The sequence below is a fragment of the Chiloscyllium plagiosum genome, chromosome 2 (genome assembly GCF_004010195.1).
Source record: "Chiloscyllium plagiosum isolate BGI_BamShark_2017 chromosome 2, ASM401019v2, whole genome shotgun sequence".
NCBI lineage: Eukaryota > Metazoa > Chordata > Chondrichthyes > Orectolobiformes > Hemiscylliidae > Chiloscyllium > Chiloscyllium plagiosum.
In genome coordinates, this window is record NC_057711.1 from 12547724 (window position 1) to 12564665 (window position 16942).

Below are 16942 nucleotides of genomic sequence, written 5' to 3' on the forward strand. Positions count from 1 at the left end.
CCTGTCAATGAGTTTCTCTTCCTCTGAAAACATTTGCAATTTTATTGCTGCTTATCTGATTAAGGACATGTGGCATTTTATAATTTTAGTATTACTTTCCGTGTAAAGACAACTTGTTTGCAGCAATAAGGGGAGAAACCTGAGAGAGCTCTTAGGGGTAAGAGCTGGATCCGTACTCTGCTATTTGGTTTTAGGACCTTAGCTTAAGCCTGGCTTGTAGGTATCTATGTTATAGTGTAACATTGATGCCATTGATAAATAAAGGTAATAATTTAGATTAAACTGTCTGTAAGAATTTTATATTCCAGATTACCACAGAGTACGACTTCCGGGACAAACCAAGAGAGACTACAGGTCGAGTCCATTAGGGATTCCCCCAGCCATCGTGAACGGGTACTTTAACAAGAATGTAATGTTACACTGTACCACCGATTGTAATGTTACAATTGATTGTAACCAATTGATTAACCGATTGTAATGTAACACTACAGCATACCGGAGATTGTAATGTTACAAAATACTTGAGATTGTAATGTTACATGTTATGTGCAGATAAAATTCTCTTTCTGCTAGTGTTTAATACAGGTATGGAAATGACATTAATAAAAATAGAGAAGTCAAATAGGGTACACACAAAACAATTGTTACAATATCTGTTTCTCTCAACATTACAATACCTGAATTGCTCAGCATTACAATACCTGGCTCTCTTTGGGTAAGAGTTTATGGAGGAGAAAGTGAGGTCTGCAGACGCTGGAGATCAGAGCTGAAAATGTGTTGCTGGAAAAACGCAGCAGGTCAGGCAGCATCCAGGGAACAGGAGAATCGACGTTTCGGGCATAAGCCTGAAGAAGGGCTTATGCCCGAAACATCGATTCTCCTGTTCCCTGGATGCTGCCTGACCTGCTGCGCTTTTCCAGCAACACATTTTCAGCTAAGAGTTTATGGAGCTTGCTATATTATGGAATGAAAGCAGGAAAGGCAGGAAATGCTTAACATTATCTGCTGAGACACAGACTGTTAATATTTCAGGTTTTATCAATTTTAACATTAAATCCGCTTCATCACAGATGCTTCCATAACTGGATGTTTCCACCTTTTGTGTTTTAGATTATTTTCTAATCAATCTGTTTAGAGATGTTATTACAGCTAGCTGGAGCTTCAACCCAAATCTCCTGGCTCTGAGGTTGGAACACTATCACTGTATTAAATGAACCCTCTATTTTCTGCAGAAGCAAATTATTGCCAATGCTAAAATCTGTTCGGGGAACAACAAATACTGGAGATCACAATGGGTCAGGCAGCATCCATGGAGGGAGAGCAAGCTAATGTTTCAAGTCTAGCTGACTCTTTATCAGAGCTGATGTGGAGGGGGCTACAGCATTTATTTTATATTTGGGGGTGGGGAGAGGTGGAGGTGGGTGTAGAGTGCTGAGGGAGAAAGGATGCTGATAGATTAGCTTAGATTCCCTACAATGTGGAAACAGGCCATTTGGCCCAACAAGTGCTCACTGACCCTCCGAAGAGGAACCCACCCAGACCCATTTCCCTCTGACTAATGCACCTAACATTATGCGCAATTTTGCATGGCCAATTCACCTAACCTGCACATCTTTAAATTGTGGGAGGAAATCGGAGCACCCGGAGACACCCACGCAGACACAGGGAGAATTCCACACAGAGAGTCACCGAGGCTGGAATCGAACTCAGGTCCCTGGTGCTGTGAGGCTGCAGTGATAACCATTGATAGTTCAGACTAAATGATTGGAATGAGAAAATTGCAGAACAATGGTGTGTCTACCTGCCAGACTGGCAAGAACAGACAGTCCCACTGGTGTTGGGGAGGAGGGAGGGAGAACATGACAACAGAGAATGTAAGAAGTGAAGCTCATAGAAAGGGAAGGAATGAGAGTGGGTTCACAAACTGAAGCTGTCGAATTCAACATTAAATCTATTTTCTGTTTTTACTTCAGGTTTTCAGCATCTGCAGTATTTTGCTTGTGTAATCCTCTCGAGTTAGACTTCAAAACATTTTGTCTTTTACGAAGTCAGGTGGTGATGTAGGTGAAACCTTGCAGCACACAGACATCAGAACTTTTGCAGAACCTTTAATTTGCTTTTATTGGTACAATATTTACATGGCATTGCTTTCATTATACAAGTAATCGTCTTTACAGCTTCCTTTAGAAATATGCATCAAACAAGCCACGCACTACAGCACGCATACGCGATCATCTTACACTCACAGTGGCAACCTGCTGTCCAGCCACCAGCTTCAGACTAACACATCTTGTACACATCAGGAATCGAACCAGAAACCGGTGTCTACATTCTGGTGTAAGGAAAAGGAGGCCAATGTACTATTGGAATCTGGAACATAAAACAGCAATTGGCTGTCCTGTGAATCTACCGCCCCCCCCCCCCCCTCAAAACTGACTCCTGCTCAACAGACCAAACAGCAGTTTCATTGGTTCAGACTGATGCCATCTCTGACTAGACTGTTTGCAGTTTGGATTTCTCCCTGCTTTGCCCAAGGCCTGATATCCTTATTTAAACAATGGCAAACTTGTTTCTTGTGTTACTTGCCTGCCTGGACTCAGTGCAAGCTCTGGCCATGAATACATTCCAAGAAAGTAACTTTGCCTTGTATATCGGCCTGGGATAATCCAGGCAATTCCGATAGAAATCCAAACCGTACCCAGACCTGGATCATCTGCTGTACTGACCCAGCCTGGTCTACCTGTGACTCCAGACTCAAAGCTGGCCGTTAACTGGGCAATTAGGGATGGACAATAAATGATGGCCCAGCCAGCAGTGCCCATATCTCATGAACAAATACAAGAAATAAAAGCGAGCTGTAAAAGTTTTCGGAGATGAGGATTGAGATGGTCTGTCACAATGATCATCATAGCTATGGCCTTTGACAGATTCAAAATGGATTCTACAAATGATCCTATGATTCTCAATATGTACATCAATTATCCTTGTCATCAGCAGGTACAGGCTTTCAACTGAAACAGTTACAACTGACCAGCAGCAAAGAACCCTGTGGAACATTTAAATTATAGCTCAAGAAAAGGGATGGAACACATCTCACACCTGTTAGAAAACTCGGCCAGACATCTCCAATTTGTACAATTGCGCATTTTCACAGAAAGCTTTGATACATTCAGTAAAGAGACAGTATCCCATGTTGGCATCAAACTTAGAGATCAAAACGATTCAAGATAGTGCTTTGTTTTAATATTGGTAATCTAGTTTTTTAAAAAAATCAGTCTCATCACATGTTTCCCTGGAGTTGAGTTGATACACCTTCCTAACCTATTGCCTCCAGAAACTGTGAGGGGTGTTCTGTTATGCTGGTGCCATCAGTAGCTCTATGCGCTCTCTGGTTGGGGGGTGGGGGGGGGGGGGGGATCTCTATCACAGAGGTGAGCTCTGAACTCCTGGCCTTCAGGAGTGGGAAGGATAGGATGTTGGAGTGCACCCAATCCTGGGAAAGTGCTTAAATTCCAGTCAAACATAAACCCTACAACCACAAAATGCTAAATGGCTGCATGCAGCACACCAAACCGATTGGGAAGTTATCACATGTCCTGTCTTTTGAACAAAACTGGCAGCAGTATCTCACAAATATAATAAAGCGCTGTATTGGCTAACAAAGTCTAAACGACATCATCTTTCTAACACTGATTAGCCCTAACATTAACACTCAGCAAGGACAGCACACATCAGCATCAAACCCTTGGCTTTTCTGCCAAAAGTTTCTATTGCTGACAGCGGGGTACGGAAAAATGTGTCAGTCTGAATGCACCACCTGAGCATATTCCACCCAGTCCAGGAAGGCCCACCAACGGGAGATCATCTAGCAACAGGCAGGCAGGGCAAAACTCAGATGGGAAATCACAATCTGGGCTTCACTTAAACAATGCAAATATTTCAAATTACTAAACAAAGAATTCATCACTGCAGTTCGGGTAATAATGTTCTAACAGGAATAACGTGCTAATAGTACATATAGACAGTCTGGTGTTCCTGCACTGATAGTGAGGCTAATCATTAAGACTTGTTTTCCTCCCCCATCTATGGCAACCATGGGTCATTGCTGAGGTATTTCTGAATTAAGAAAGTGCTTCATTGTCCTGATTGGACTCGGCAAGGACTTTGGGGTAAAGCAGGAGAATCCCACAGTCTCCTTTCAGATTCAATGATATCCAACTCAAAGTAGATTTGCTTCACCTACTCTACAGAGGATTAATATACTATTTGAATTGTCCGAAACTAGTTTACAAGCATTTCACATGCTTTTAATGAAACATTCAGAATAAACAAATTTAAGCAAAATTATAAACATGCTGGGATTGCTTCTCTCACTCCCTAAAGTGGGATAAGGCATTGGCATGAGTACAGGGGCTGTCTACACACAGACAGGGTCTGTATCAGCTCAGCCAATCTATCTTAGTAAAGTATAGTCACCATAGACCTACTCTCCCATTAACGAGACAGAGAGACAGCCGGGGCTGGTTTAACCTGAGGGTCACCACGCCTCAGGTGAGGGGAGAGGTTGACAAGAAGAGTCCTTCATGGTAACCTCAGCTAGTGCAGGAATTGAACCCACGCTGTTGACATCACTCACCAGACTTCCAGGCAACTTAGCTAACTAGTGATAGCCCCCTACCTTAAGAACATGATGAGAGGGGAGAGATACAGAGGGGCAATTATTTCACACCGAGGGTGGTGAGAGTCTGGAATGGGCTGCTAGGGGTAGTGGTGGAAGTGAGTACAATTTTATCATTTAAGAACCATTTAGACAGATACATGGATGGGATAGATATGGAAGGAAATGGACCAAACACAGGCAAATGGGATGAGATTAATTGTGAAGACTGGGCAGCATGGACAAGTTGGGCTGTTTTCACGCTGGAAACCTCTGTGACTCAATGATAATGTTATTGAATACACTTGCATTGAAAGTGAATTGATTTGATAAAGGATAGAAGACAGAGAGGAAGCATAAAAAGGTCATTTTCAGATTGGCAGGTTGATGATTAGTCAGCTACTGAATAGATCAGGTCTCAGATCTCAGCTATTTACAATCGATAGCAGTTCATTAGGTGAAGGGAACCAGTGTAAGGAGGACAGGTTATCTCAAAGCAGGCTCGATAACCTCACATCCAGATGAATTCACTTCTTGTGATGCTGTTATAAATGTGAGTACCCTGATTGGCGAGGTGGTGAGCTCAGTGCTCCTGGCAAAGGAAGGTGGCAGCCATATTGAGGCTGAACAGAGCAGGCAGCTTATGCACAGAGGATAAAACAATGCAGAAAAGGGTGACCAGACTGTATCAAGGTAAAGCACACATTCCAACCCAGAGCTTAATAACTTGTTCTATAGAATTCCTAAAGTGTGGAAACAGGCCATTTGGCCCTACAAGTCCACACCGAACCTCCAAAGAGTATGTCTCTCAGACCCATTCCCCTACCCTATTATTCTACATTTATCCCTGACTAATGCATCTAACCTATACATCCCTGAACACTATGGGCAATCCAGCATGGCCAATTCACCTAACCTACACATCTTTGGATTGTGCATCCCCAATGCAGACTCGGGGAGAATGTGCAAACTCCACACAGACAGTTGCCCAAGGCTGGAATCGAACCTGGGTCCCTGGCACTGTGAGGCAGCAGTGCTAACCACTGAGCCATCGTGTCACCCATCATGAGGGGGGCTTTCCTTCGCCCTGCACCAAAGGTGACAGCTCCACCTCAGCGCGTAGCACATTGTTGGTGCTTGCTGAAATAAACACTTTAAGACAATTACATCCTCAATGGCTGAGGCCTCTATATAAAAACACTCCTGAAAGATCTCATTAGGCCTTTACCCCCCCCAACTAGACCTTTGAAAATTACAAACTCCCTTCGAAGAGACTGGATCCCAGGATGTGACAGCACTGGCCCACGAAAAGTGGTCAAACAGAATGGGCGTTTACTGTCTGGGAGTCCAGATGGACGAATGGTGATCTCTTTGAGATTCAGACAGGGCCAAATAGGATCTCCTAGCAGGAGAAGCCACAGTTGGATGGCAGGGTTTTGGATAAAGGGCCAGCCATTTGAGCTGAAACACTTGGAGATTTATTTAATTTGTGAACCTTTGGGATTCTCTCCCTCACCACTGAATGTGTTAAGGTTAAAGCTGATGGACTGTTAAGTAAATCAAGGGACACAGGGATCAGGCAGCAATAATGGAATTGGAGTCAAGGGTCAAGCACTACTTTGTAGCACATGCTGATAGGCTCAATGGCCTTCTTCTGCTCCCCTCTGTTCTGGTTTGGAGGATATAAACAGTGCTCTGCACCCACAACACATCTCAGACAAAGCATGATGTCAAACCTCGGGATTTCATTATGGAGACTGGAGCCAATTTTAACCTAAATGGCAACCCTCTCCCCCATTGAGATTGGGTGGAGCATTCTGCATTACACTCTTTTCTATTCCCTAGCCGTTAGGGATAGGGAATTAATGCTGGTGACACCCACATCAATACCTGTGAAGGAATTAAAAATAAATTCAGTGTCAAGTAAAATTGATCTGGATGTAAAACCAGTTTTGTGTCCAATCTTGGGACGGGGTGATGGTGGCGGTGGGTGTGGGAGAGGTTAAAGTTGTACCCAGTGGGTGGTAAATGTTTAGGAAATGGCTGTTTTGAGTGTCACTGGTGAGAAACTGTGAAAATCCAAACACCAACAGTTTGTGAGAGCAGTAACTGATGGGAACTCAGTTTGAACATTCTGGACTCAATATCAAGCTCAACAACATGGTACTTGAGCTCTCCCATGTCCTTCCTCCAATCCCCACACACCAGAAGGACTTTTGCCCGAAACGTCAACTCTCCTGCTCTTCGGATGCTGCCTGACCTGCTATGCTTTTCCAGCAACACCCTCTCGACTCCAGCATCTGCAGTCCACACTTTCGCCTTGTTAGCTGCTATTACACACAACCCATTGTTAGCCACTAACTATCCCCATTAACAGCTATTCACCCTCCTCGACAGGTCGTTATCCACTCCTTTGTCTGTCCAACTGTCCCCCTCTCTCCCCCCACCCTATCTTCTGCATATCAACCAACGTTTTCCCAGCTACCATCAGTTCTGAGGAAGGGTCACGGACCAAATGTTAACTCTGATTTCTCTCCACAAATGCTGCCGGACCTGCTGAGCTCTTCCAGCAATTTCTGTTTTGGTTTTGAACAGTTGCCCAGCCCAGGGTATCTTAGTAAGTGTACTATATGGACAGCAACCAAAAACAAAAGCAACACCCCCACCCCCCACCCCCTCCCAACCCACCCCACCCTGAGCGAAGCCCAAATGCAGACTGAAAGGGGGCATGGATCTCTGCTGGTTTTTCCCACTTTCCTTCTGACTGCGGGAAACAGGGAAACAGCCCCAGGAGACGGCGACCAGGAGAGGGGTGAGCCTACAGTGTGAGCTGAAAATAGCAAGGAATCTCTTCAGCCCCAGAGCTTTCAGAAATATATGTACACATTAACTTGGTCAGCCAGGAGACTTGCCTGGCAGTGGAGGTTAGCCAACAAAATAATGTCCCTTTACAACATTTGTATGTACTGATTCAATGTACTGGTAACATGAACAATATTTGCATGCACAAATTCGGTCACAATACAAAATTAATTTTTACTGTAAGGATACTCATAGAGTTTCATCATTGAATTGCAGCCAGCATCTGACAGACGCTTAAAAGTCAATTACAAAGTAGTTCTTATTACTGAAAACACGAACACCATTGGCTGTAATACTGCTTATCATAGTCTCCGATGTCAGTTTATTGCTGAATTGGATGGTTAAGGCTTAAAGGGACAATACAAGTGAAAATCAATAAACCAGAGAGCAACTGGGGGAATAAAAGAGGGATTAAAGACTGTGAGAAGACAGGCATTTGGCATCTGAATGTTATAAACACTCAGAACATCAGTTCAAATTTCCTTTATTCACTCCATTTACCATTAATTTGTTAAAAGCGTTTGTCAGGAAATGTTAAACACAAATTTTAAATGTTGGCTATTTAACATACCGGCCTGGAGTATGCAGCAAGACCCAACTCCTGAAACATCAAACTTCTCTGTGTCTAGCTGCTGTCAGTTTCCTCACTTAACTACAAAGTCTTCCTACTGGGCACGTCTGGGACAAGCAGAGGAAGAAAAGTTATGCTGAGAAATTATCCTTCAGAATTGGTCTCTCTTCTTTTATATGTCGGCAGTTTTGAGATATGGGGCAAAGGAAACCATTTCGAGAAACAATGTGAATCAAGATTGTCATTCACAATTCTTCCAGCAGCTAATGTTGGATCAATTGTTAGTTTTAAATCTGAGATAGATATTGTTTTGTTAAGCAAAGAGATAGAGGCCAGAGGCAGGGATATGGAGATAGGCTGCAGATCAGCCGTGGTCTCACTGAATGGCAGAACAGATTGGAGGAGCTGAATGGCCTACTCCTGTACACCTCTTTCCCCTTTTCTCTTCAAGTTTTTGTCTTACAGATACTTACTACATACTGTACTTCAAGCACTTGCACTGTCTTAGGTCTGAGTAACCCATTTGACCACATGTTCACATTCGTGCAGCTTGGATCCCTTTACCTGTAACTCATAAGGTCTTTATAATTAGCACTATCCCTCCTTGAACTGCTGCTGTCCCTGTGCTCCCGAACACCGTGAGGGAGTGAATGGCAGGATTTTGACCCAGCGACACTGATGGAACAGCGATAAGTTTCCAGATCAGGATGGTGAGTGGCTTGGAGGGGAACTTGAGGTGTTCCCATGTATATGTTGCCCTTGTCCTTCTAAATGGTAATGGTTATAAGTTTCTGCTAGAGAGACATTATTCACATCAGGGATCTGACCTGGAATCGTCAGACAATGCAGTGCCAGGTCGTGAGGTGTGTTTTTGTTGATTTGTTTGTGGGGTATGGGTTTTGTGAGCTCAGCTAGTGTTCGTCAGCCGTCCTGGAGAAGGTGATGGTGAGCCTAAATGCAACAATCTTGGGGTGGAAGGACACCCAGTTAGGGAGAAACTTTGAGGATTTGGGTCACAGGACAATGAAGGAATGGCGAGATATTTTCAAGTTAGATTGGTGTGTGCCTTTGAGCTGCTAGTGGTGACTGGAGACCTCAATGCCATCTCAATGTTTGAGATAGTTATCCATTGGCAATAAGGCATGCCTGTGTGACAAGCTCAGCAAGCAACACACACACCTCCAGATCAGGTCATATACATCCTCCCGATTACAGAATCATGACACAATTACTGCTGCCTTTGTGTGATCGTGAGTAAAGGTGAGCCACGGTTCATTTGAGACTTTTCTCATTTATTACAGCACTTCAGAGTTTCATCTTCAAAACTTGCCGGCTAGGACTTCCCTTGTATGGCATCAACTCGTTTTTTTTTATTGCTTTTCATGACTATGGGAAAATAAATAGTGTACACTGAACAGATGGAGAAATCTGGGAATGGGATTGGTTTGTATTCTCACAGCCATTAAACCATTTCTTCATTCCAGGCTAATTCTGTTTCACTCAACCCTCCACTCTTGGTGGCTAGATCAAGGCAGGAGGCTGACAGCAAATTTCCTCTCAATCCACCCAAGCAAAGGGCCAATAGAGGTCGGCTAGGGGGAGGAGGGGGGGGGTCGATACAATTAAAGCCGGAATTCGCTTTTTACTAAGAAACAAGTTTCAGGTTGGATTTGGTGAAGTGGGGTGGAGTCAATTTGAACTGGCAAGATCCCCTGGTGGATAAACCTCTTCAAGCCCAACCAATCACAGAGCTCGTGTTTTACAACATGCACAGAAACCAATGAAAAGGCTCACCACTCTGAGCGGGAAGTATAAACAGCCAAACAGGGCAGAATTTGGAACGAAGGGTCTTCAGAGAGATTTGGTGTCTTTTTCCTCAGGTTGTAACTAACTGTCCCACCTCAGGACACAGGCCATTCCTCAGGATCCATTCACTTTCCCATCCTCTGACCCAGTTTTAATTCACCCATCAAATGATCAGGCTGATGTAAAAAAGAGAGAGTAACATAGGGATTCCTGTAAAGGATACATTATCCACACTAAACTGTTACATTGGAGACAAATTTTTGCACTCACATTAGCGTACTTTATTCTAAAGCAAAAAAAAATCCTAATGATCCCACCCCTTGTTACAACCTGATACCACACCCAGTATTCAGCACTAACTCTACAACAGGGATTGAGATGTGGCTCCTTGCTGTCCCCAATAGTTCCTGATCTCGGCTGGGCATTAGCCAAAGGTCAATCGACTATCACCCTCTTGCGCCTCCCAGTGGCCATCTTAGGTTCAGCCCTGTTTACGGCCAGACCACGATCCAGAGAGAGAGAGAGAGACTGAGGAGAGAAACAGAAGAGCCTTATTGTTACAAAAAAAAACCAACTTGAAAATGAAACAAAAGTCATCGAGATTTCCCTAGGAGTGGCACAGAATAAAACAGGTCCTCTCACCCGTGGAGTTGCTTGGCCACACGAGCTGTGGGAGTATTGTAGACCAATATTGTGCTAGTTTTAGAACTGCAACGAACTCACCATCGCCAGCGAGGTATAATCTATGTACAGAAAATGACTAAAAAATAATTTGGACTGATGTGAGAGATCTTCACTACTTCAGATACACATTCGCTTGACCGTACATTAGAAGCCAAGAGATATTCATTGCCGATAAAATACTATCTTTAAAAAAAGAAAATTTGACCATTGCCAACTCAACTTCGGTATCTTTCAGAAAGCATCGGCGTAACAAAAATAAACAAAGCAACCAATCCTTGTCCATTAACCAGGAATGACTTTGTGAAAAAGTATCTCTTCAGTTTTTTTTGTACACGTACATGTCTATTACAAAGTACTGATACTAAAATCAACGAGGATCAGCATCTCTGAGAAAGTCACTGAAGTGCAGTTCCAGAAATTTGTTTTCGTATATATATATATATATTTATATTTTGGACATCTCCCTTATTAAAACTAAAATTCAGCTATCCTCTTGTTTGGAATTCAAGACAGACATTCAGCATGCAAAACAAAAAAAGCTTTTAAGATATTACACAGTTGTTACTTCATGATTAAGGAGTTATATCCTTTGTCTTATTGTTCAGGCAGGCACTGTACAATACACTCAGGGTACAGACACATGCCAATTGCATTACTTCTGCATTCTACCAGTCACGAGGTTGATGTCATTAAAGCAACTACCATAGCAACACTAGCAAGGCAGCAGAAACTATTCACGACTATTTTTAATTACTAATAATTTTTGTTTGTTTTTGCTTATGGATTTTGACTTTGCGATTGTATGTGATCTTTTTTATTGTTTGGAAGAGCCATTCTCCTTGATCCCTACGGACTCTGCCTGTGCCATTGATATGGTGGGGAGGAGGGTCGGGGAAGGGAAGGGAGATGCATTTTCTTAGAAACCGCAACCTCCCTCCGACTCTAATGACATCATTCAGCTCAAGCGCAAATTAAAAATAAAACCCAGGAACCAAACCAAAAACCTGCCAGTAGCATCCGGTTTGCATGCGAATGATTTACTCACTGTCACCCAGGAGAAGGGGAGGGGAGAGAGAACTCAATGATTATTTCACAATATGCAACGTGGGTCAAGAGGTCCAAGTTGACCAAATGCTGAAAGTAATGGGAGTAACAGTCAATGGTATTGGTTGCATCTGGCTCTCACTGTCGAATTTAGCAGGTGCAGCACATCTAAAGGTTAAATTTCTTTCCTTTTTTCAAAAAAAAACAACAAAAAAACTGCATGTTGGAGTCCAGATGCACATGGATCAGGTCAAGAGGGAGTGCCATCACATTTAGCAGCTCTCGCCTGTCTGAGCAGCATGGGGGCGAAATCAGTGCGTTTCCTTTCCAAACCTCCCTCCCTCCTCCCCCGGTCATCTCAAAGGCTGTTGGGAGTAACGCTGGCATCGGAGGGAGGGAGGGCATGCTTGTCGGCGTGGGGAGGGGAGAAGCTGGGCTGGGTAGTTTGATGGGGGGTGGTGGAAGGGGGAAAGAGCATTGGTTAATGAGCAGCATCACTCACAGGACATGCAAGCGCACACCGAGCCCGTCCTTGGGAAACCCAGCCCCAATCCTATGGGCGGTGTGTGTGTGTGTGTGAGAGAGACCCATGGTACTGGAGAAGGTCTAGCAAGAGGAACATGGACCCAGCCATGCGGCCCCACCAGCACCATCAGGGACGGCTGGGACTCTTAGGGGACGTGAAGAGGGTTAGGGAGAGGAAGTAAAGTCGAGCTATTACAGAGCGGGATGGGGGGGGGGGGGGGTGTGGGGGGTGGGGGGACGCGGGTTATTCTTCACGCACAAGGAGCCGGTAGCGGTGGTAACGGAGCTGGAAAAACATCTTCTCCAGGAGGGAGTGGCTCATGCCCGGCAGCACGTAGTGTTCGGTGATGCCCACGTAGCGGAAACCCAGCGACTCGTACAGCTTGTGGGCTGCCGGCTTGACAGCGGTGGTCCCCAGCACCACCGCCGAGTAGTTGCTGAGCACCGCAAACTCCAGCACCCTGCGGCCCAGGGCCTTGGCGATGCCCTTGCCCCGCTGCTCAAAGTCCACCGACATGCGGCGCAGCTCCACCACGTTGTCCTCCTCGTGGCCCCTGGCCGCCACGATCCCGACCACGTTGCCGTCCAGCGCGGCCACCCAGAAGCAAGACCCTGCGGCGAGACGGAAAGAGACGGGCTGAACAGCGGGCAGAGGCCAAACGCGACCCGCAGACCGCCGGGGGTGGGGTGGGGGGAGCCAGATTCCGGGATCAGCGGCGCTGTGGCGGCGGCTCCTGCTGCGCCCTTCCAGCGCCACTGATCCAGAAGCGGGCGGAATATTGTCGCACCCGGCTGGTAGTTCTCTTGACGGGGTGGGGGGGTAGATGTTGACTGGGTGATGTCGTCAGTGATTTAAAAGACAGACGAGATGCCTGTTACACTCAGTCAAAATCTACCCTGATAACATCGCACCAATAAACAAGACAAAAGAGGAGAATCCACCAGTTATTAGTCTCTGTCTATACACATATACACTAGCCACTTGGCTATTAATGTGAACATATTATAAATATTAAAAGGGCATAGATTTTACACAGAAATCAATGCATATACTTGTGAAAGTTACTCAGTAATATCTGGGGTATTTGAGCGAACATCCCCCTCCTTCCCCTTTTCCTCCCACCCTCATCACCACACCTTTCCCAAATACTTTACTGCCTATTCAACACTGATTTGGAGGAGCCGGTGTTGGACTGGGGTGTACAGAGTTAAAAATCACACAACACCAGGCTATAGTCCAACAGGTTTAATTGGAAGCACTAGCTTTCAGAGCGCTGCCCCTTTGTCAGGTGATTCCAATTAAACCTGTTGGACTATAACCTGGTGTTGTGTGATTTTTAACTTTATTCAAGACTGCATAGCACAATAGGAGCAAATTAACATATACATGATCGGCATAAGAGTCATAGAGATGGAGAGCACAGAAACAGACCCTTCTTGTCCAACTTGTCCATGCCAACCAGATGTCCAAAACTAATCTTGTCCCATTTGCCCATGTCCCTCTAAACCCTCCCTATTCATATACCAATCCAGGTGCCTTTTAAATGTTGTAATTGTACCGGCTTCCACCACTTCCTCTGGCAGCTCATTCCACATACGAACCACCCTCTGTGTGTAGGCCATTCGGTCCCTCACGTTTGTCCTCCATCAGGACCATGACTGATCTGATTGTTCCATATTCCTGCCCCTCCCCCTGAAACCCTTTCACTTCATAAGAATCAGTCCACACTGGCCTCAGAAATATTGAAAATGACTGAGCTTCCATTATCTTTTCAAAAAGCGTTCCAAACACTTACATAAGAAAAAAATAATTCTCCCCATCTCTGATCTTAAATGGACAACCCCTTATTTTATTAAACAGCAACCCTGTGTTGTAGAATCTCACACAAGAGGAAACATCCTTTCCATATCCATGCAGTGAAGAGGATCTTAATGTGGGGTGCATCCTCGGCTATTCAAGAAAGTAGCTCCTGAGATATTGGATGCACTGGCAGTAAGTCACCACAGTCTTACCAGATCATGGCACTGCTCTCTCATTGGAGAGGGAGAGAGTGACGATCCTGGTTTAATCTGAGAGGGACCGCACTTCAGGTGAGGGGAGAGGTTGAGAAGGAAGCCCCTAGATAATAGTCCAGGACACCTGAGATTCTGGGAATGTTCCAGGGTGGCATGGTGGCTCAGTGGTTAGCACTGCTGTATCACAGTACCAGGGACCTGGGTTCGATCCCAGCCTTGGGCAACTGTTTGTGTGGAGTCTGCACATTCTCCCTGTGCATGGGTTTCCTCCCATTATCCAAAGATGTGCAGGTTAGGTGAATTGGCCATGCTAAATTGCTCATTGTGTTCAGGGATGTGTAGGTGCATTAGTCAGGGTTAAATGTAGAATAATAGGGTAGGGTAATGGGTCTGGGTGGGTTACTCCTCGGAGGGTCGGTGTGAACTTGTTGGGCCAAAGGGCCTGTTTCCACACTGTAGGGAATCTAGGATTGAAAAACTGGCAATGGAGTATTTTTCTTTCAAGAATGGAGAGACAATAACGTAGCTGTAGGCCAGTTAACTTAATTAGAATTAGCTTCATTGTCACAATGTACTGATGAGGAAAATATTGGTCTGTTATAAAGGATGTAATAGCAGAGCATTAAGAAATATAAAATATGATCAAGCATGGCTTCATGAACAGGAAACCATATCTGACACTTTTACAGAGTTCATCGAGGAAGTAACAAGCAGGATAGACGCAGGAGAAGCAGTGGGTGTCACTTATTTGAATTTTCAAAAGGCACTTGTAAAGGTATTGCACATGAGGCTACTTAATGAGATAAGAGCCTATTGTGATGGAAGCAATATTAGATTTGATTAGATTCGATTAGATTACTTACAGTGTGGAAACAGGCCCTTCAGCCCAACAACCTCTCCTCATACAGGCCCAACCTTCCATACCTGGTACCACTGTAGTCAACCTGCTCTGGACAACCTACATTGTCAGTATATCTTTCCCAAAATAAGGGGCCCAAACCTATGATCTGTATAATTTTAACAAAACTTCCCTACTTTAATATTCCATTCTCTTTGAAATAAATCTTCAAGGAGAAAGTGAGGACTGCAGATGCTGGAGATCAGAGCTGAAAATGTGTTGCTGGAAAAGCGCAGCAGGTCAGGCAGCATCCAAGGAACAGGAGAATCGACGTTTCAGGCATATGAAGAAGGGCTTATGCCCAAAACGTCGATTCTCCTGTTCCTTGGATGCAGCCTGACCTGCTGCGCTTTTCCAGCAACACATTTTCATCTTTGAAATAAAGCCAACATTTTATTTATCTTCCCAATTCGCAAATCCCTCTGTTCCATGGTTTCTGCAGCCTTTCTACATTTAAATAATGTTCAGCTCCTCTAATCATCTGACCATCTGAAGAGCAACCCACCCAGACCCATTCCCCTACATTTACCCATTCACCTAACACTATGGGCAATTTAGCATGGCCAATTCACCTAACCTGCACATCTTTGGACTGTGGGAGGAAACCAGATGCACCCGGAGGAAACCCATGCAGATACGGGGAGAATGTACAAATTCCACACAGACAGTTGCCTGAGGCAGGAATTGAACCCGGGTCTCTGGCGATTAGCATGGAGAGAGGAATGGCTAACTGATAGAAAACCGAGAGCTGGCGGTAAGGGGGGCATTTTCAGGATGTCAACCTGTAACTTGTGGAGTGGCACAAGAGTCAGTGCTTGGACCACATTTATTTACAATATTTATTCATGGCTTGCATGAGGAAAGTGAGTGTGCTGTAGCCATGTTTTTGTTTAGCACAAAAATGGGTGGGAAGGCCAGTGGTGGGGATGATACGCTAAGTGCACAGAGGAATATGGACAGGCTAAATCTGCAGGCAAAAACTTAGCTTGATGAATATAATGTGGGGAACTGTGAAGTTATGCACTTTGGCCAGAAGATTAGAGGAGCTGAATATTATTTAAATGGAGAAAGGCTGCAGAAACCATAGAACAGAGGGAATTGCAAATTGAAAAGATAAATAAAATGTTGGCCTTTATTTCAAAGAGAACAGAATATTAAAGTAGGGAAGTTTTGTTGAAATTATTCAAGACATTAGTCAGATCATAGGGTTGGGCCCCTTATTTTGGGAAAGATATACTGACAATGTTGGTTGTCCAGAGCAGGTTGACTACGGTGGTACCAAGTATGGAAGGGTTGGGCCTGTATGAGGGGAGGTTGAATAGATTGGGCCTGTACTCATTGGATTGTAGAAGAATGAGAGGTTACCTTATTGAAACATATTGGGGACTTGACAGGGGAGATGTGGAGAGGTTGCTTCTGCATTAGGAGCATCTAAAACCAGGAGGAATAATCTCAGAGTAAGGGGCTGTGCATTTAAGACAAAGATGAGGAGAAATTTCTTCTCTCAGAGGGGAGCGGATCTGTAGAAGTCTATACTGTAGAGGGATGTTATGGCTGGGTCATTAAGTAGCCAGGTTTTTAATCAGTTAAGGAATCCAGGGAAAAAGGCAGGAAAGTGGAGCTGAGGATCATCAGAACAGCCACAGGCTCTCACTGAATGGCAGGGCATACTCGATAGACTGAATGGCCTACTGATGCTCCAACATCTTATGGTCATACATTTCAACTCTGCCATCCCTCTACAGTTGAACATTTTTATTATATAACCTATATTTCATTTACATTTCTTTATAAACCATCACTTGGTAGAACAGAACTTGAGTATTGCTGGTAAAAAAAAAAGACATCTTGCTGAAATGTTTCACCCAGCTCTCAGCAG

The 16942-nt window shown here is 44.5% G+C and overlaps 2 protein-coding genes across 2 annotated transcripts in view; one reads left to right on the forward strand and one right to left on the reverse strand.

The window, feature by feature from the left end:
* poln (polymerase (DNA directed) nu) overlaps positions 1–777 on the forward strand; it is a 319906-nt gene extending 319129 nt beyond the window's left edge. The window contains exon 26 of the mRNA XM_043704174.1: positions 309–777. Coding sequence (XP_043560109.1) covers positions 309–402 — 94 coding nt within the window. The 3' untranslated portion in view covers positions 403–777. The remainder of the gene's footprint in view (positions 1–308) is intronic.
* A 6896-nt stretch (positions 778–7673) lies between these two features.
* The window catches only part of nat8l (N-acetyltransferase 8-like), a 98730-nt gene continuing 89461 nt past the window's right edge, over positions 7674–16942 (reverse strand). The window contains exons 2-3 of the mRNA XM_043704188.1: positions 10539–12761; positions 7674–10424 (exon numbers count right to left, since the gene is read on the reverse strand). Of these exons, the coding sequence (XP_043560123.1) occupies positions 12394–12761 (368 nt within the window). The 3' untranslated portion in view covers positions 7674–10424; positions 10539–12393. The remainder of the gene's footprint in view (positions 10425–10538; positions 12762–16942) is intronic.